Genomic DNA, 22131 nt, shown 5'->3' with positions numbered 1-22131 from the left:
CGCATAGACATAAAGAGTTCTGCTCCATGTTCTTTTTTAAAACCTTTTTATTAACTTTTAATTGTTGGATATTTGTTTTTGATGAATCTATTTAGTCATGCTAAAACAAATGTTTTCCTCATTTTACTATTGGACCTCAAAGTAGCACTGTGTTGTTTGATTTCTTAGATATTAAAAAATAACATGCTTTTATTATACAGAATTTTCTTGCAAGTCATATTTGTGGTCAGCAGCTAATGAGACAAGTTTGATGTTAGCAGCATTAAACAGAAAACAGTGAATGATAGCAACACCCTGGTGGTGGTGTCATTAGGGGGCAGAAGTCACTAACTGACTGACTGTAGCCTGGGTAAAAATATATTGGCTACCTTCCTCTTTCTATTAATTGAAGCCTCTTTTACAACATAGTATCTGTTGCACCTGCCAGGCAACCAAACAGTAACTGCCATATGCAAAGCAGGTGGTAGACAGGGACAGAGAGTACAGAGTCCATTACTTTTAAGGAAAAGTAAAGTGAAATGAATGAATGTATGTTTTCCCACAATGAGTTCCTGCTTTAAGTCACCAGTAGCATGAATGGAAATTGATCATTTTTATTTGATTTATTCTTCTTGAGACACTGTAAAAAAGAGGAACACATGCAGAATATAAAATTTTCATAAAAAATTTAAATAGAGCATAGAATGGAAATCTTTGCTCTTGCATCAAGCCTGATTTTAGATTGTTTTAGATGTAGACAGTTTTATAATTTGTAGCCATATACTTTAACTGAGTTTTATTAATTTTAATAAACTGCATTATTGAGGCAGGAGATTTTTTAATAAGGAAAGGTCATTACAGACATATTGTCACTGACTCAGACGTGATGTTTTTCCAGCTAATTGATGTACGTTTTCTACAACCCACCTTACTGTCAGATCAAAGCAGCATGGTAACATCTAGAATGTGGTGCTTGATAGTCTTTGAGAGGTATGCTTGATCCAGAATGTAGTGGAAAGTACAAACTACCTCCAACACAAACACTTCTCCACTGCTTTCATACACAGCGTCTTTATTAGCTTGAAATGTTTGCATATGCTCACAAAGGATGAAATATATGACCTTGGAAATGTTATATCAAGCTTAACTGTACAAAGTGTAAATATGAGGCAAAAATGCAGTAGCAAAGCAATACATCAAAAGCTAGACAAAAGAAAACTAAAAGGAATACTACCAAAAGAATAAAATAAATACAAAAAAATGAAATGGACACAAGAGCTTTACATTTTACACTGCCAATGGAATCACTCCTCTCCTCATTTGGTGCATTTGAAATGTGATAATGAAACACTTTGTAGTTTTGCCAGACAGCTCTGTGCACTTTAGTCTGAAAGATCTGAAAATATACTTCCTTGCTGACCACTGCAAATTCAAGTTCAAGCTGCTGATTCAAGCATGTCCACACAAATATTTCAGTGATTTGCTGCAAAGTTGCTGTATGTGGAAAGCTCGTCTGAAACATTCTCTGCTGTGTCTGTATGAAGCATGCGATGAGCCTCCAATTTATCGTAGACTGTTGTTAGATTTGAGCGGTCAACAGTTCCTGGTGAATCTGATAAATTTCCTGCCTGGAAGAACAAAAACAGAGGAAGTGAGCCATGGCTTGAAGGATGGGAGTGAGAGGGAGTTTTTGCTTTTACAGGAAACTTGAGTGAAATATCTGGTTGGTGTCTGGGAGACGAACTCCTGAGTGTGTTAGCAAGATAAAATAGAGACTTTAAAGTTAGGAAAGCTCCAGTCAAGATGGAGATCCAAGTCTCTTTCTGCTGTAACAGTACAACAGTGCTGTGAATTTAATTTAACAGTTTATTTTGCCACTGATAAATGTAATTGATCTGGTATTGTTCTGTGTTTCTTGATGGTCAATCTATCTAAGCATTGTAGCACTGTGGGAGGTACGAGTAAATATTTTGCTTTCCCCTGTGAAGCTGTAAAACTGAGCTGACTCTTAAGTGCTTTGACGTAGAGGAATAAAGACAGAACAATTTACACTGCCCGTCTAACCTACATTAATCTTCCTCTTTAGACTGTTCATGTTATTGGAGTCACAGAATGGAATGTCATCTGTTGTAGCCTGGTTGGCTGATATATGGATGATATTTTCATGCAGCCAATTTCCAGTGAATTAGATTAAAGGGGACATATTATGCACATTTCCAGGTCTATATTTTTATTCTGGAGCTTTACTGGAATATCTTTGCATGATTTACAGTTTAAAAAAAGCCCACTCTGTTCTGATTGACCAGTTCTTTGTTCTTTCCAATTTGCCAGTCGGCAGACAGTCGGCTTGGGAAGCTACATCAAAAAACCAGGAAACAAACTATTGTAGTAGGATTTCACAACTTTTTCTTGGTTTTTATTCAAAATATCAACATCCATACATGTTCAAGCCGAAATTCCGATCTAAAATATGAGGTTGGACAATTCGTACAACATGTAGCAACAACCTTAGCAACCAAGAATACAGTCATTTACGTGAATGTGCGATGAGCTTACATCAGCCCGTTGGCAATGTAGAAAAAAAACATTGAAAAGGAAGTGTTCTTGACATGCAGGGAGCATTTCTACATATGATAACCTCAAGTTCTGATGTTTAACATAGAAATCTGACCTCATAATGGTATGTGAATAACAGAAAATCACAAAAAGCATAATATGTCCCCTTTATGATAGGCATGTAAGCTATGATATGACACCACCTGCAAAGCCTCAATAATTTGAGGGAAGATGACTACACAAACATTGTTAATATTAGCATTGCTTAGGTTCAGGGATCATTATTATCATACCTAAGGTGTATTTGTGTGTGCAAATACAAACCTGACAGGGTCTGTTGCCAGATATTTGGACATCAGTATAGTTAACACTTGTGTCTGTGTTCACCGAATCTGCAGATACAAAGAGGAAGTTTTTTATAAAATAAAATAAATAAAAAGTAAAACTTAATTTTATATACAGCACAAAACCAGGGTTACAAAGTGCCTCCAGAGGGAGACTGTTCCATAACAGGACAACAAAAGCTCAATAACCGAGTTGTAAGGCATCAGCAACTTACTGATATATGGTGCAGTCAAATTGTTTAACACCAAGTATTAAAATGATTTTGAATTCAATCCTAAATTTGACAGGAAGCCAGTCTAAAGAACTGAATAACTAAGCCAATGTTTCTAAGATATCGACCCTTTCTAAGATATTGACCCTTGAGGAACTCCAAAGATCAGAGGAGGAGACACTTTGTCAGCAATGGATAGAAGAAACTGGTGATGTGATAAATATGATTATCACATCACCAAATATGAAGACAACCATTCAAGAACTAAACCAAATATCCCAACTCTAATAACATATTATGATTTATGGAACTGAAAGCAGCCTTTAAATCCAGAAGAACTGAGATGCAGCTTCAAGTGCAGAAACCAGACTCAAATTTGTCAAATAAATTATTTTCCTCTACAGTTTCTAATAGTTCCTTGCAAGCATTTTTTTCTATAAAGCATGTTCATTGACTTTTAAAGTTATCCTTTAACTCACAGAAGACAAGGAAGAAAGGTATTAGAGATGGGCATTTACAGTATAAGTTCCAGTTTCAACATCCTTTTCTCTCCTTTAATAGAAGGTCAAAACTATTGGTTTAAGATGACATTTTCCAGAGTTCATGCTTCATGCAGTTTATGTCTCTATGGTAACTATTGTGTCATATGTTCCTTTCAGTGTCAGGAAAGCGACACTAGTGGTCACATAAACACCGTGGTTGCTTAGTTATAACATCCTGTGAGGTAAAGATACACAAACCTTATATGACCTGATATGGTTTGATACAAGTGTGTGTGTACTTGAATTCAAATGAAATGTGTGAGCAATCTTCTCTTAGAGCACACACAAGCAAAACCCAAGGCCCTCTAGTCACAACACCCGCATTCATCTCGTTTACAAAGAGCTTTACAGAAAAGACATTGGAATTTGGGAAATTCCACCATGATAAATGATTTACAGTATGTTGTATGTTGTCATGCTAACAAAAGAAGAAGCTCTGTGTTCCACCACAGCCTTGTGTTAAATGGATGAGGGAAAACCACCTACAACTCAGTATTTTTAAGACTGAACTCATGGTGATCAAAGACAGTCCTACTGTTAAGCAGATGCACCTCACTCTCACAAAGTCTGCTAAAAATTTGTAAGTCGTTAGTTGACAGTTGACTAACTTTCACTGAGCTAGTTGCATCTGTCACTTGATCAAGCCACTTTTTTTTATAACACACACATTTTACTACTGTAACGCCCTTCTGGCAGCACAGCTAGCGTGCACTGTAAAACCTCTGCAAATGGTGCAAAATGCAGCAGCACAGCTGGTCCTCAAACAGCTGAAAACAGCTCATGTCACTCCACTCTTCATTACTCCACTGGCTCCCTGTTGCTGCTTGCATGAAGTTCAAGTCACAAATACTCTCCTACAGAGTGGCCACTAGCACAGCACCCACCTACCTGAACTCCCTCACTTAGGTTTACGCACCATATCATACACTACGATCTGTAAATGAACAAAGCTTCGTCCTATTGTCACAGTGAGGCAGGAAATCTCAATCCAAACTCTTCTCCTGTATGATCCCTCAGTGGTGGAACGAGTTGCCATACTTGATTCAGTCAGCAGATCCCTCTCTGTCTTGACCTACAGTAGGTCCTCCAAGAGTGCTTGTTGACCTACAACACTCATTCTCTTTGTCAAGATCTTTCTCAGTCTTTCTCTCATAAAAGAGTCTGTTAGGCATTTATATGTTACTTCATGCACCTGTAGCCTTGTGGCACTTCTGTCAGGTGGAACATGGAATTGAGCGTTGAGACATTTATTCTCAAAGGCTTCTCCTTGACCTACTTTAATTGTTGGATGCCTCATTTGTACATCACTTTGGACAAAAGCCAAATGAATGAATGTAAATGTAAAGTGAATTTCCTCTTGTATCCCTCGTTCTGTAGTAGGACTGTCAGATACATTTGCCCCCTCATTCATTTCAATGAGACCACTGCTGTGATTTTAAGTAAAATCTGTATAGATGGATGTTAAGTCCTGACTATTATGTCTAACATATAATAGAAAAAGATAGTAGGTTTAATTGCACATGAATGGCAATCTCACAGGGTTGATGTGAGTAGATGGGAATGAGTTTGTGGTGGACAGAATATTACTATGACATTTCTATGTAAAATAATGTCATAAAAATGGAACATCAATGAAACAACAATGATTGCTTACTAATTCAAAGTTTGTGAATTAAAATAAAAACATGATTAAAAATATATTCACTACATCTGCTGTATCTTCCTGTGTGATAAATATTTGTCTCACTATGTGTATTATTCTGGGAAGGTGGGAAGCTTTCCAACTTATCTGTGGCCTTCTGGCCACTTCCCTCAATTGTTGCCTTCCTGTTTACTTAATAAAAACATTGGTTATTTGTCCAAATGTCAAATATGACCTCTGTTGACATTTACATGACAAGGACCTTTAGCAGCTGTCTTAAAATATGTCTTGACTCATGTCAAGAGAAAAGAAGAATAAGCGTGACATTACAGCAAGATAGAAAAAACAAATGTCAGGCTGTGACATAGGTAACTGCTGTTTGCATCTTGTTTCCTATCAAGACCACAGTCATTTCTGAAGTTGAACCAAGTAGTTCTTTAAACCATGATGACAAATCTTCACTTATGACTTGTAACCCCTTAAAACAAAACAATGCTACTTACAGGTTGCATGAGTCTATGGGTTATAACCAGGGCCTACATTTATCAAACTGCTAAAAGTCACATTTTGGAGTTGAGTGAAAAAAAAAGTTGAAATTTTTACTCCTACTTGCAAACTAAAGAATAAAATATATTAAATATAGTATTTATATTATTTAATATAATATTTTGTTTCTAAGTAAGTTAAGACTTGTAGAGGTAAGCACACCCCTTCTGAGACATGTTCTGGAGTGATTAAAAATTAAGCTAACATTGATCTTGTTTCTGATCCCTTTTCATGCAACATAACTGCACTTGTCAATATGATACTAAATTCCCCTTATGAAATGTTATTTCCTATGTACTTAGTCTACCAGCAGCAGACTTTCCTCCCTGCTCCAGTTTGGTTTTCTTTCTTGATTAATTCCTAATAGATATTATATATTCCTATATTAAATATTAAATATATTAGATTTTTGTTAATTTCACATAATTTCTTATGGAGATATTAAGGATTTCACACAAATAAAATTAACTTTGTTAAAAATTTTAATAACATATGCTTCGCACAAAAACATATTTTTTTTAAAGTATGAACAATGGGTCAGGCATAGGGTAAATCCTGTTGTCTGATTGGCTATTGCCATCTGCTCACATGTGATTAATCATGTGATCACTTGAGAGATGAGATGAGGTTGTTCTTACACTTTGCTATAAGCAGGAGTAAGTTGCTTGGTTAATGTGTGTTATTTTTTCACTTTTTTACTCCTAAGCAAGTACAACTAAAATTAAAGTGCTTTTTTTGTTTATAACAGCAAACATAACAATCCCCCACCCAACCAGCTGCAACAAGAGCATTTCTGATATTTCCCCAAAGACATTTTTTCTTCATTATAATAATACAAAACTATAAACAATACATTTAAAAAATGTGTTGACATTATTTTTTACTTCAAAGAGGGATGATTAAATGTGAACAGGCCTTGATCAACTAAAGAATGTTTTTCATCCTTTTGCTTGAATAAGAGGTCCAGGGGTAAAATTATCCACTAACTCACAAGAGAAAAGCAATGTTTAAAAAACTAAAAATAATTTTAGCCTCTATGTGGTGGAGCTTGTTGTGTTGTGTTGTTGTGCAGCTTTGTACGTGGAAAGAACCTGAGACAACCAAACTCTGGTAACGCGAGTTCTTCAATAGCCTTTTGTCAAACCAGTATCATGCAAACTCAGTTTCTCGAGCTCCATTTGCATTAACAACCACAGTAAAATGTGGAAAGTACCATCTGTTAACAGGCTGTGGGGCTGAATGGAGCCACTTGTTTGACAAACAGATACTGGATATTATGGTGATACACATATGTCTGCAAGTGATGCAAAATCCCCTCACATTCCCACAACCAGAGGAAAAAACAACTTAAACTATTTCTGCTCTGAATAGAACAGTTACAAATGTATGTGTCATGTCTGAAATGATCCCTTCAAAGTAGATTACACATACGAGAACCAAGGTGACGGAAATACAGACAAATTATTTCTTCTTTCAGTAGACCAGCCCAACATGTTTAAATGCTACTGAGCTGCACACTTTGAAGGCATATTTGGCCGGTATGATCCAGTCCAATAAAACTGAGAGAGGTAGTATCATATAGTATAAAAAACTGAAAGACAGACACATAACATTTAATAGGGATGAAGATATGTCATAAAACAATGGGTGAAAAACAAATAAATAACAAATACCTGCCTTGTGTTTGTCTGGTTGTCGTCTTGGTTTTGTTAAGACACTTCTTCTTGGTAATAATGGCAATAAGTACAACAAATACAGCAAGCACGATGGAGATTATAATTCCTGTCACAAAATCTGCAAAAAAACCCCCAAAAACCAACACCCAACATCAATAAAACAATATGTACCAATGGCAAAACCCTTAAATATATATATATATATTTTTTAAATGTAGTTTGGGGAAATTTATAAGAATTTGAGTATTTGTGTTAAAATTAGTCTTACAATATCTTGTGTTTGTGTCGTCACTGTTGTCTGTGTTGTTTTGTTCACTGCAGGATGTCGTGATGTTCACAGGAAGAGTCTTATTATCAGCAGGGTTGGCAGCCACACAGCTATAAGAGGAGTTGGAATCCTGCTTGTGTACAGTGAGAAGCAGAGAGAGAGCAGAGCTGCTCTGGTTCAGTATCTCCTTGTCTTTGTACCACAACAGTGTTGTCTCTTCAGCTTTCTCCACAGAACACAGCAAGATGCAGCTCTCAGCGCTCACACTCAGTCTCTTCACTGCAGGAGTTGATACAGACTCTGGAGAAGAAATTAATTGAGAATAAAAATTAGACAATATGAGTGACTTTAAAACCCTAATCTACTTCTAATCTAATTACCGTTCATTCCACAGACATTCTACTAACAGTGATAAGTAAAGTTCAATGTCTAAATAAGCCACTTGCTCTTTTTCTGAGCAAACCTGGGAAAATGCCCAAAATATAAAAGTTGATATGCATAACATGCAGCCACAGAGAACCACTGCCATAGACCAGCAATTTCAGTCCAACAGTTTGAAGTTAACACATTCTAACAACTGAGAATAAGTCAACTATCATCAGTAAATATCACTGGACTGCCCACATGCCAGTTCGGCAGAAATATTGAGTAACATCCTGTTTTACCCACCACAATTACTGCTGTTATTTCATAATTGTGGCAACTGGAAGCTAGAAAGTATAAAGTTATGCCTCAGTGCAACAGTGGTGTCAAGAAGGGCATCTCTGAGTCTGGCAGTGGAAGGGTTAAACTATGCCTCTTAAACTACTATGAGCAAAAGTTTGACTGTAAAGTCAACTTTTAGTTAGTTCCACACTAAACTCACCTCTTTGTTCAGTTGCATCATCTCTACTTAGTTTTAACTGAACTATGATGTCATTAACTATGTGTCCAAAATCACTCCCTATTTCACTCACTACTCCTTACATGATAGTAACTCCATTCACTCAATAGTGAGCAGTAAATTGAGAAATTGGGCACTTACTAATAATCATAATTTCTGATCACCACTAACAGGTGTTTTCACACCTATAAAATGTGGCACATCGCATTGTTAGCAGAAAGTAGTGTGTACATACCATGGTCACTATTTTTCATTCCATTGTGTGAATTTTTGAGGGCACAATATTGTTTATACATTTACACATCCAGAATTCAGACACTTCAATAAAATGGCAGACAGTAAATAAAGTGCACTAGACAGTTAATAGAGAGTGATTTCAGACACAACCTGAGCCGACTGTAATCAAAACACTGTACAGAACGTTTCATCTAGTTCAGCATTTGAGTAAAATGGAAGAGAAAGAGACTGACTAATGATGGAAATGAAGATACCTACAATATACTATTTAATGAGAAAGTAATGTATGCTATCACATATGAATGAATGTGTGTTATCTCATTAATAATTCAACATTATTCAGCTCCTGTTGTACTTTTGTTGTTTTTTGTGAGGGTGAGGATGGCTGTATCACACAATATGGTCATAAACAACATCAACAAAGGTCTCTGGAAAACAAGTTTCTGTTACAATCAACCAAGTGTTGCCAACAGCAATTCCAACTGCTCACAGCATAATATCACAACATTACCAGGTCTGAGTGCTCATGTCAGTGTCATCATAATGTAAATAATCTCATGAGCAACAGTCAACGTGTCCAAAAAATCCTCTGGCTCTACTATCATTAGTGGCTACCATCTGCCACTGCCATGACAACAGTTAATGATTGATGACTTACACCTGCCTGGGAGGTGTACATTATGAGTTCTATCATATTTCTAGTTATAGTTCCAGTTTCACCTCTTATACACCAGCTCTGTGCAGGTTCAAACACAGTTTTAATGTAGTGTGGGAGTTATGCTAAAACTAATACAGCCCTAGTTTGTGCCTCATGTATTAGCATACATTCGGTTCACACATGTAACTATCTCTAAAAGATAATTACCAGGTGCTGTTTTAAAAACCCAGAAGGTCATTTAAAAACATCAACTGTTGTTCTGAAGGTATTTTCAGAATCCTCAGACTCTTCTAACCAACTGGATGAAACTAGATGTTCTGTCTGCTGAATGAGAATAAAAAATCCCAAGTTGCACCTTTTTCAGAATCAAAACAAAAATGGCAGCCCGCCCAGCTACCTGCATCAGAACCAAAGTTGCACTTTGGGAAACAGATTAAAAATATGTATTATTGTGTAGGGGACAGAATAGTTTTTCATCCAGATATTTACAAGAGTCTTTGAGGATTCTGAAAAGACCATCAGAACAACGGTATGTGTTTTTAAATGACCTTAATTGACTGATTATGTAAAAAATAAAAAATGCTTGTGTTGTGTAATGTATCCCTATACTAGAAATTAACACAATGAATTATCATAAACAACAAAATCAGACCTCTAGTCAAGAAAAAGGCATAACTTTTATAGTGTTTCATTATAATCAATTAATAAAATGATCATTTAAAAAAGTTATTGCAAATAGATTTATCAAATTTGCATTTAAATGATGTATGAATAAACTAAATATAAAAACAGATGAAAGGTAATATTTTCTAAATAATAATTTTATTTCCTCATTCTGTCATTTTAAACAAAGCTGTGAAATTTACTATTTGATAATCAGTCTAATAATTGATTTCAAGACAGTCCTCTTTAATGAAAAGTTGTGTAAGCACTGTTAAATGAAATCAAAGCCACAGATCAGCATCAGGAGTTCCTGTTTCCTCTCTGTGGGTTTAAAGTGATCACAAAATGGAAACAGTGTTAAAGCAGGAAACAGATGAACTGTGAGCTGGAATATAAGAGACAAACGCATAAAGGTCAAAAAATAAAAATATAAAGACTTTTTAAGGTAAGTTTTGCTTATTCCATTTCAAAATGCTATTATTTATTCTTCATTTCAAGACAGAACAAGGAAATTAAATTATCAATTAGCAAAGTTAATGATCCTGACACTGTAAAATAACATTAATTCAGGTGGCACTCCAGGATCCATAATCCCATGTCAAGCAACCTGCTCAGATGACCCACCTCAAGATGAGGATCGGACCCAAGTCTAATGTGGGTCACTCAGTGAAAAAGGACTGATGCAGGATATGCTGACACAGCAATAAAAGGACCCCACACAGCCTTATGATAGAAAACATGAGTTTTGAGAACGTCAGGAATGGCCATTGTGAATGACATGAGACATCTATTTTATAAAAGTTTACACAGACATCTTGTCTCTATTTTTAAAACCGACATCAACTCATTCTGTCTTAACTAATGGACCTGGAAGGAACATTCATGAGTTTAGTAGTTTCGTTTGCTGAATGAAACAAATGTTTAAATCCAATATTCCCACAGACTGCACTGCTCTTTCTCTTCACTGGATGCACATTAAATCTGTCATTCAGACTGTGGCAGTTACCAGTACAGTCTGTGGCAATATTGAATTCAAATATTGATTTTGCCCACAGCAAATGTTTTATCAATCTGGACAGACAACAGACATCTTTGGGGTCATGTTGTTTGTCAGATAAAATAATATTTGTGGTGGTTTAAGTACAGAAAGCGATGTGATAGAAACACAAAGTAACATACAAACTGCTGAGGTCACAAATGGAGCATCATATTCAAACAATGCTACGCAACACACTGGTCAGTATACTGGCAGAGGAAATGCAACTTACCATACATTATGAGATTGTAGGATGTAGTGAAAGTACGTCCTTTTTTAGAGTCAATATAATAAATCCCTGAGTCATTCCTCTGCAGTCCTGTGATTGTAAAGAATCCAGTGTTTTTATCCCAGTGAAGTCTGTTTATGTAAATTTTCTCTTCTATCTCAACTTCCCCCTTGTTCACTGCAGCAATAGTTGTTCCTTTAAATGAAAGATATCCTTTCTCCTTCACAGGGTCAGGTAGAGTGATGGATCCTCCCTCAGTGCTGATCAGGTTCTTCACTTCCTCAGTAGCAGATGAGATTATGACTGTAAAGAAAAAAGACAAACAACAGTCAGCGCACTGGAGGCAACATTTGTAACTTAGAAGGAATATACAGATGTTACTGAGATGTACAATGTGGAGCTGATCCACTTTTTTATACATGTTCTGTCCTTCTGATGCTGGTTGTTACAAACTAAACAATAAATGCATCTTAAATATGTTTAACAGCAGCGAATGAGATAAAACTGTCTTGACAAGATAAAATTAAAGCAAACGTTTCCATTCTTGTTTTTACTCCTCGCTGCAGGTGAAGCAGCTGCAGGGACCTTCTCTCCCACTGTACATCTATGGAATTGAGCACCAGATAAGTGCACCAGATTTTACTTCTTATTTTGTATTTCTTGTGTTATATTTGTTATCACTGACAAACTATTAGACACTTTCACTGTGTTGGCTTTGTGATTGGCATTTCACCACACTGACAATGTTGAGGAAGTATCACAGTATCTGTTCCGTCAGATGTAAATGTGTCTGTAAAGCTTCCTGTGTAGACACAGTTTGGACTGGTCAGACATTCTTTCAGTCCATGGTGTTGATGTAGTTGAGGCCACAGTTCCTATTTGGCCTCCTTGCAATTCTATGGTATTGTACATGTTGCCTTTAGGTAATTAGCCTTGAAAACAATGTATATTGAAGAAGAATACCCTTTTGGGAGCAGACTTGATAATTAAAGGAGAATACACATTTGGTTTGGAGACTTGATAATCAAGTGACATCTGAGACAACTCTTTGATCAAACATGTCAATTGTGTCCTTCCCACCTCCTGACCCCTGCTGATTTGACCCCTCCTGTCTTGCCCCTGGATTTGCCTTGATCTTGTATGTAAATGCCCTCCCCTCCTATCTTTTGTTCACCATCTGTTGGTCACTGCTTTGATCCTTACTGTATAAAGTCTTTCCATTTCTTCTGCTCTGGGTCAGTCTACTGTATCAGACCAGCTCTGTGTCAGTAAGCTCACCGCATTTCCGGAATCCTATTAAACCACTTCCACTACAGCAAACTGTGAACAAGGACTTGAGTGAATTTTCTTCAACAATATAAAAATCAACGTCATTTTCATACAGATAGTAATTATGCTGAGTGTAGGCTGAGGGCTGATGTATCTTAAAGCATTTCTATTATCACACCACTGTTTCTGAATTGTATACTGATTGTTCTTGAACTTCATAGTAGCTTTCCTGTGTTCATATTACAGACTGACATCCTACCTGTCGGCCTGGCATGGATTATTTGTGTTAAGTACCTTTTCCCATACTTAAAAGGGACATATTATGCACATTTACAAGTCTATATTTTAATCTGGAATATCTACTGGAATATTTTTGCATGATTTACAGTTCAAAAATGAAAATAAATACTGACTCTTTATGCAGCCCCTCAGTTTTGCCTCTGTCTGAAACAGGCTGTTTCACCTCCTGTCTCTTTAAGGCCTCCCTCCTGATGAGCCTACTCTGTTCTGATTGGCCAGTTTTTGGAAGCTGCACCATGGGAGACTTCCGCCGGCTGTGAAGGCCACGTCAACAAACCATGACACAAACTATAGTATCAGGATTTTACTACTTTTTCTCGTTCTTTAATCAAAATGTAAACTTCTCAGATACATCTGTACATGTTTGAGTTGAAATCAGATCAGAAATATGAGAGTGAACAACATAAAGAACACATGGAAATCCTCAGCAACAACCTTAGAAACCAAGGCTATGGTACGGAGGGCTGTTTATGATCATAAGCAATGCAATCGTTGAGGGCAGGTTGATTTCTACATAAGTTAACCTTAAGTTTTGGAACTTAGACCTTGTTTAACAGATATCTGACATCGTAACAGTATATAAATAACAGAAAATCACAGAAAGCATTATATGTCCCCTTTAACATTTTAATTACAATTCAACTTTTATGCTGGTAGTTGCATGTTGCAAATTACACCTGCGTTGGTTCTTTATTGTTTCCAAAAGTAAAAAAATTTAAATATAAAAGGGGTAACATGGAGGATTAAGTTCAGACCAGACACACCAGATAGAGAAAAATGATACACAGTAATTAAATAAGGCTCAATGGACTGGTATGTTTCTGATAACATTAATTTTCACTGCTGTGAAGAGGAGGTTAAATAAGGTCACAGTGTTTGGATTTTTCAGTGGTTTGTAAATATATTCAGACAGACTGCAATCTTTTGTACGGTCAGTGCAGATTTAATGGATGGGTGGAAACACCTTCCTCTAAATGTGTTACTGTAAGCAGCTGTATTTACAGTAACAACACTATAAACTGTTGGATGGAAAAACACTGCAGTTTCATCAGCTTGCTGCTATTAAGTGATAACTGAAGCAAAAATACAACGAAAAATATTTTTCATTTCTACTGAACATATTTTGATTTCTAAACCTTTCTCTCACAATGTTCCAATGCTGTATTGCACCTCTAGATTTGTTTCATTTTCAAACTTGTAGTCTTCAGCCCCAACCAATAATGACTCAAGTGACATCACTTGAGGCATCACTTGTCAGATTTCTCCCTCTGGAGCCACAAAAGGCTTTCCACAACTTTTACATATGCTGTAGTATTTCCCAACGCCTTTAATCAGATCTTGATGTGTTAAATTACACTGTAAAAAAGAATAACCAAGACACCTCACTAATGAACAATTACAGGCACATATCAAACTTCCAATTTTTAAGTAAAATCACTGAAAAGGCTTTTTCTCAACTGCTAAAAACCTTCTTGTCCCTAAATAACTGTTTTGGTGTTTTCCAGTCATGATTTCACAGCAGTGTCATCACAGCACTGTTATGTTAAGGTCTTGAATATCTACTTAAAACAGCAACAGTGGAAAAATTTCAGCCTTGGTATTATTAGATTTCAGTGCTGCATTCGAGCCAGTCGACCATAACATATTACTAGACAGTCTGGTAAAATGTATTAGTTAGAATTCTAGTTGAAGGATCAGAACTACTTTGTGTCAATCGGTAAACATGTAAGCGTACAGAAATGCTCCGTTCTCAGGCCTCTTCTATTCAACATCTACATGCTCCCACTTGCTAAGATTATGGAAAACAACAAAATATCACACAAATTTACATAACAATATCACCAGGTGACTTTGGTTGCATACGTGTAAGTGCATTGAACAAATCAAAGATTGGATGTGAAAAAATTTTCTCCAGTTAAACAAAGATAAAACAGAAATAACAAAACAAAGAAACATACAAAAAATGTTTTTGGAGCCATGATTGAAATGATTAGAACACAGTACTCAGCTTCAATCACTAACATTAAAGACAACAAACCAAGCCAGGAATATTGGTGTAGTCATGGACTCAGACATAGATTTTAATAGCCACATTAAGAATATATTAAACTACTGTAATGATGTAATAATGTCTTCACAGGTCTCTAAAAAATCGACCAGACAACTGTAGCTGGTTCAGAGTCCTCACTGGAGACCTCAGATCGTCTTGTGTGTCACACAATTGATTTTAAAATAGTACTGTTGGTTTATAAAGCATGAATGGTTTCGGCGCAAAATACATTCCTGATTTGCTGCTTATACATTATGACCCATCCAAACCTCTGAGATCATATTACAGATATATTTAGTCAAAATTAAATATGGAGAAGCAGCATTTTATTCTTATGCGCCATCTGGAACTCCCAGAAAACTCCCAGAAAACTGCAGGTCTGTTTCAAATCTTGGTTCTTTGAAATTGAGGCAAAAACCTTTAGTGAAATTAGGTTCGGGGTTATTTATGCATATGTCTGACTGCACTGTACATTTTAATTCTTCCGTTTCATCATATGTGTATCTTGTGTGTCTTCTGTCACATTGAAAAAATGCTATTGAACTTGAACTGCTGCGGACAAATGAGGAGACCAAAGTGTGTTTAAAAATCTATTTAAAATGTATTTAATGTTCGCACCAGTGCTATTAACTTGTTTTGTTGTTTTAAGCCTCTACTACTTTACCCAATGTTTGCACAGTACCTATATATATCACACTCTTACAACTCATTACAGCAGTATTTATTATGTATTTAAGGATTCCTCTAATAAACCTACAGCGGTTCGGGAAGAATAATGAACAAATTCGTTACGAAGTTAATAACTTACCCATAAGAAAGAGAATAATTCTCATCTGTGCCTCCATCACAGAGTTCAGATAGAGACAGACATTCTTTGTTAATTCCTTAGATATCAAAAGGTTTGTGAAATCTTGTCCAGTTAGAACGGATTCTGCGCTCACAGACGTGTCTCGACCTGCGTTGTGCACAACTTCCCATTCCTAACTCGTCAAATACTGTAGCTCAACAATACTGAGCACGTCAGCAGAGCAGCGGCGGCAGCAGCAGCGAGTGCTCCATCTGTGTGTCTGATGGTGTGTGCTCCGGTGCAGAGACATTGATGTGAATTGTAGTGTCTGTTACAGACGTCCAGAAACTGTTGTGCATGTGTTTTGTCATTGCCCAGATGTGATGTATGTCTGCGTGTCTTCTTGTTTAATTTGTTTTTTTCAGTCCCCAAAAAATCTTCTTAAAGGTGCACTGTGTAGAATTTAGTGGCATCTAGTGGAACGGACTTGGCAGTAATAGAATGAAATATTCATGAGTATGTTTTAATTAGTGCATAATCACCTGAACATAAGAATCACTGTGTTTTTGTTACCTTAAAATGAGCACTTTATAGGGAGTGGGTCCTCTCCATGGATGTATAAAGAGAACTGGATACAGGAAGAGCACCAGGCTTTGAAGCCAATTTGACATGGCGGCCAAACCATGTAATTATAATGTCACGTGATGCACACTGGCCCAAAAAGACTTTTTCCCATAGACTTACATTGTGAAAGAGACGTCTGTAAATCAGCGGATACATTTTTCTGAGCGTCACAACCCCCACGAAATGACTTGTCTCACTATCAGAATTAAATCCGTTTGGTCTGATCACATTTCAAAAGCATCGAAGACCTGCATGATTGAATTGTTTTATCCCCATTGAAGTTAGCCCGAGGGCTAGTAGCCGACTCGGCCAGGGAAAGTGTGCATGCTCTATGGGCTACACAATGCGGAAGATCTGGGTACTTTCATACTGGGAAGTTGATTTTTTTTTGCTTCATGTGCCACTGAGCAACTGTCATAGGAATGAACAGGGCCCTGCCTCCGACGCTGTATCCAGTTCTCTTTATGCATCCATGGTCCTCTCCCACAGAGCCCGCCATGTTGCACCGCCATGTTTCTACAGTAGCCCAGAATGGACAAACCAAACGTTTTTCATGAGTTTAGGTTCTGTAGGTTTTTCTACATGCTTGGAAGGGGAGGTTGAGGGGAAGGGTATTCAGGTGGTTACAATCTGCAACCTCACTGCTAGAGGCCACAAAATCCTACACATTGGACCTTTAATGCTGTTTCAAATCACTGTTTAGTTTAGTTTTGTTAGTAAATTGTAAGTTGAATAAATGTTATACCCAACATATAATAAATCCATCGTACTGAATGTCATATCTGCTCATTACTTCTCAGTATGCACAGAATTAGATTTTAAAGATGAATTTCAAAATTAACCCTGAATCAAATGACAAATGACTTTGTATCTGTTGTTTTGAAGAGAGATAGAAAACAATAGAGTTACAGAGCAGCTGGCTTGAAGACAAACAAAGACAGAGCAAACAAAGACATCCGGCTTGATCTCCTGAATATGACCTGCAGTCACTGACAAAACTAGTCGGTAATATACTATAGAAACTCTTACAAAAAAAGAGCGGTGAAAGAGAAAGAACAATTTAATGTGATACACATATTTATCTGTAGTTAAGATATGTTTAAAAAAGTAAGACTTATGAAATTAGTATTGGGGAGTCAAAATGGCAGCATCAGTAACTGGCAATCTGATAATTAAAACAACAACATTATATCTCTAGATATTAACTTGACTTTAAGTTCTGACTCAGACAAAAGAAGTACTTTCTGTAATGGAAAAGTGAAATATAATTGTGTCCGGTATCCAGCTCTTATAACACATCCATGTTCTCACCTGTGACAGCTGCGTAAACAAATAATAGTAGTAAGATTTCATTTCTTTTACTTGTTCTTTACTTAAGGACAGAAAAGGTTAGTCAGCTCTGGTCAAGGTCCAGATCTGCCCGCGACAGACGAGGACCTGTCATCTGATTGTTAGTTGGGGGGCTCTTGGATTGAAGAATGAAACAAGGTGGCAGCTGTCCACTGCTTGAGCAGAGAATGTAGAAAACTCCCTGTTATTCTTTAAGAGCTCCATTTCCCAGCAGACTCTGTTTTTCCCAGACGCCCTTGCTTGATCATGTGACGCTATTCCAAGCAAGCAGCAAGTCACATGTCTGCTGTCCAAGCTTGTTAAGTTTCTCTCTCCGTTTTGTGAAGACCGATGTGCGTCTATATGAATGTGAGTCATAGCAATTTGTATTTGTATAATGTTGATATTGGCTCAAATATTTATGTTACTTGGGAACTTTCAAACTGTCAGATGATGTTAACTGATTCAGCTAATATGGTACTAAGCTCAGGCTAATTCTAATAACCCTTGTAGTGGGCACTAGCATATAAATACTGCCTTCATTAGTAGTTTGGCCAATTAGATGCCTGGCCAATCCTAGTGCATGAATGCTATGCAGGGCTTGTCTTGCCAAGAAAATTGATATCCATAATAATGCCTCAGCCCCGCCCTCAGTGAAACACAGGGAGCAGAGGAGAGGAGAGAAACTAGCATGACCACGTACTAGAGACTTTGTATTCTAATAAAAGTGGAAAGAGGCTTAAAAATCATGTTTAGTTTTTATTACGCTTTTAATTGTCGAAAATGAAAGTGTTACAATAAGTGTTCATGAATAAACTATCTTATGAAGGAGGTCCCCACATCGGGTGTCGAACTGAAGTCTTCCAGATCATAGATGAATGCGCTGACTATTGAGCTAAAACTCTACCTATCACCTCATTGCAGACAGACCTCTACCAATTTATACACAGAGACAGCACACTGTATAACGTGTAGGGATGAACTTCAAAGGTGATTCTTGCTTTGCACTTTTCATTTATTGTCTGTTTTTCACAACCTAACTTTGTGGAAAGGAGAAGGGGAACAACAGGTTATGGAGAGTCCCTTGGGAGCCCTTTGCATGTGTCAGTAGCTCAGCTTTATCTCTGGAGAACACCCTCAACTCTGGGAGTGATGTCCAAATTAGGAAATGTGCGTCATGTAGCAGGTGGATGTGACTCCCCTCGTTGAGACCTGCTGATAGATCTAACAGCGGAGGAGAGGAGAGACACTGAGATAGTGATGTAACCAACCTGCACGCTGGTATTTGACATGTTTTTTTTTCTTCCTGAAAACGAATATTTTTAAAAATATTTGTATGATACAAATATTCTTAAAAAAAACCAAACAAAACCAAACACTATTTGTACTTTAATGAATAACGTATTTGTATTCAGTAACACCCGTATGAGATACTAAGATGGTGTGCTGTACTTTAAAGTGAAGTCATAATGCAGCTATCATTTTCAACCCCAGATGTGACTCAGTAGGGTATTTACTGCAAATAGTAAAACAGCACATCAATTAGTTTATCTAGACTTTTGCGACACATTGGTAGCAGTGAAAAAAGCTCATTTCTTATAAGGATTTCCAAAGTGACTCCTTCATCCTGGACAATTGAGTTAAGATGTTGTTGCATTATCAATCGGTTTTCTCACTAGATATCATGATATTAATGTGCAAGTAAATATGCTGTTTGTAAATGATTTCTGACATTGTGTCATCATAGGAAGTGATGTTAATGCTAAACAATAAAATGCTTAAACAATAAACACACCTTATACCAGTACAGAAAGCATAAGCATAGTTCAGGTATAACAATCTGTATGAATAGTCGACCTATTTATCATAGTTTCTAGTATCAAATTCCTTTTAACAACAGCATTTGAAGCACCATCTTCTAAAATACCATGAAGTTTTCTGACTTCACTTATTGCAACATTTATGCTCTTCAACTGGAAACTTGGCTGTTACTGAAGAAGAACCACATTTACCTCTTCCTGTTACGCTTTATAATGCAGAATGAATGAGAGGAAAAAAAGCTCTATTGTCACCGTCCAGCCACTCAAGCCATCTAAGTTAAGACATGCATGAGTCAAAACACGCATCATCAACCCATGGCAACCACTCAATGCACACTTTCATTTCTATAGAAACCGACCACAGAAAATGGTTTCTGTCAGTTTCTCACACAACATGCAGAGCTGTCTATATATATTAACATTTTACCATTTTCCATCGTTGGAAAATTAGCAAGATGCGGAGCTTTCACAGTCTGCAATTATATTAATATTTGAATGTAAACATGTAACGCTGTTTTCAAACTAAACGAAAAACTTGAAAAACTGAGCAGAGAAACATCATAAATGCAGATGCCTCTAAACAGGACACAAAGTTTCACTGAATGGTTTAATAGTTTTAATGAGTATGATGCGATTCACTGTGTGAGAAGACTGCTTCCTTCCCTTTTCACTAGACCCTGTTCCCCAACTTTAGCTTTTTTGTGTTTATGATGTCAGGTCACACAAACAGCAGAACACAAACTTGTTTTTGTCATAGTTTTATTTATGTTCCATAGGTGTTATGATCTGTTTAAAGGTGTCACCTCACTGTGGTGAGATATGATGTATTTTTGTCATTGTTCTGTTTGTGGTCTTTTGTGCAGATCATTATTCATTTAGTGAGCTCAACAGTGTGCATCATCACATGTTTTATTTGTTCCTGGCATGCAGGATGAATATTTGCATGGTGTTACTTGGAAAGTGTGGCTGATGTAGGCCTAATCAGTTTTGTAAGGGCTGATTATAAATACAGTAGGTGCTCATGTGCAGGTTTTAATGCAAATGCAATTTGCATCCAAAATGAGCTCCAAAATTGCACTGCACTGCCGAATCAGCATATACACAGCTGAGCCTCTCCCTCCATTGCAGCACAAGCTTGTTTCTTTGGAAACAGGAAATTACTGAACAGGCGCAAATGCAAAAAAATAGACTAGTGCCCAAGGAAAATTACATAAAAACTGGATTGGCTTTTGCTCTGGCAGGAAAACCAAGCCCATTGTCTTTGTTCATACATTTAAATTGTGTTTAACACAAAAGAGTTTGAAGGAAAATGGAGAGGCTGCTATGTCATAGTCTCATTATTCATAGTGACAAAGGTTTAGATTAAGCTTAGCAATAGAGATCTTTGTGGTTTCCCTCCAAGCTGTGGTTATGGCTGTACTGAACAGCTTTGAAATGAGAATGTATATAAGTGAGCAGGAATTTCCTGAAAAAGAAACCATTATTCTCAGCGAAACTTCCTAGAATAATAGAAGTTTGAAAAATGGAAGAAACCTTGTGTGTGCTGACTTGTTTGCATCTGTGTTTATTTCTCAAATTTGAAATTCCTAAATGTCATTAGCTGTGTTTCGTATTTTTATGCACATTTTGAAGTATCGCATTAGAAAAGGTTGATGGAAACAGCGGAATTTGAAAAAACTTCCCCTATTTCGCAAAAGTTTTTACACTTGCTTGAGGTGGTTTTTGCTTTTGGGAGATGGAAACACCTTTGGATGGAACTCACATGACTGATGTCTCCTCTGTATGAGCCTATGGTATGGTATCTTGACAGTTTGAAATAAAGATTAAAAAAGAAACTTATGTTTTTTCTCCACTGAAGATACAAAAAAAATAACGGAAGAGATCAGTATGGAGCAATGAGGAAATTGACAAAACTCAAATTACTAATTGAAACAAACAGAAATATCATATTTCCATCATGTTTTCTACGTTTTCACTTTTTGAGGTTTGACTGGCGCTTGTTTATCTTGTTTCACCCTCTTCTTCTGCAGTGGTATAATGACACCTGACAGGAGAATTAGCACCATCTGCTGCTTATCTCGATGAACCAATTCCCAATATTCGCATAACAGTAGTGGATGGAAACACGTATAAATTTGTATTTTCTTTTGCCTATTTTCTGAATATTCTGTTAAAATTTGTGATACATTTGGATGGAAACCCAGTCACCCTCCACTCAAAAGTGTGCTTTTCTTATTTTTTACTTCACTTAAACATTTGAGTTTAGGAATGATCTTAATTTGCAGGGTTTGGCACTAGAAGGCTGTTTTCACATTCAACTGCTGCAAGAAGAAAGTTTCTCTGTGGTCAACCTACGACCATGATTTGTGACATCACAACTAGTGAAGCCAATCAAAACTTGAAACAGTATATCTTGTGTCCAGCAGTAACATTTTTATAGAATAATATTAGTATTGTCATGCCCTCTGCCTCCTAGTCTTT

General features: G+C 36.8%; 1 protein-coding gene across 3 annotated transcripts; it reads right to left on the bottom strand.

Moving 5' to 3' along the window:
- Positions 1–577: 577 nt before the first annotated feature.
- LOC137179600 (CD48 antigen-like) lies at positions 578–16475 on the bottom strand. 3 transcript variants are annotated; one of them, XM_067584409.1, is made up of 6 exons: positions 16451–16475; positions 11475–11774; positions 7766–8065; positions 7499–7615; positions 2860–2927; positions 578–1607 (listed from the first exon to the last, which is right to left on the bottom strand). In XM_067584409.1, exons 2-6 carry the CDS (start codon positions 11479–11481, stop codon positions 1452–1454), a joined length of 648 nt encoding a protein of 215 aa, XP_067440510.1. In that variant the 5' UTR covers positions 11482–11774; positions 16451–16475; the 3' UTR covers positions 578–1451. The 3 variants fall into 3 exon arrangements, with proteins under 3 accessions (XP_067440510.1, XP_067440509.1, XP_067440507.1); XM_067584408.1 differs by lacking the exon at positions 16451–16475 and adding an exon at positions 15899–16164 and having other exon boundaries at positions 7495–7615; XM_067584406.1 differs by lacking the exon at positions 16451–16475 and adding an exon at positions 15899–16150.
- Between the last annotated feature and the right edge of the window lie 5656 nt (positions 16476–22131).

Source organism: Thunnus thynnus, chromosome 3, assembly GCF_963924715.1.
Source record: "Thunnus thynnus chromosome 3, fThuThy2.1, whole genome shotgun sequence".
Classification (NCBI taxonomy): domain Eukaryota; kingdom Metazoa; phylum Chordata; class Actinopteri; order Scombriformes; family Scombridae; genus Thunnus; species Thunnus thynnus.
Note: the sequence above shows the minus strand (reverse complement) of the source record. Positions and strands in the feature narration are given on the sequence as shown.

Bases quoted from the DNA above. Each gene is read 5' to 3' on its own strand.
- LOC137179600 (XM_067584406.1), bottom strand. From the start codon at position 15,935: ATGGAGGCACAGATGAGAATTATTCTCTTTCTTATGG. The intron at 11,775-15,898 runs GTAAGTTATTAA...TTTTCTTTACAG, and splicing joins AATTATTCTCTTTCTTATGG to TCATAATCTCATCTGCTACT. The intron at 2,928-7,498 runs GCAGGTATTTGT...TTGTATCTGCAG, and splicing joins GACAACCAGACAAACACAAG to ATTCGGTGAACACAGACACA.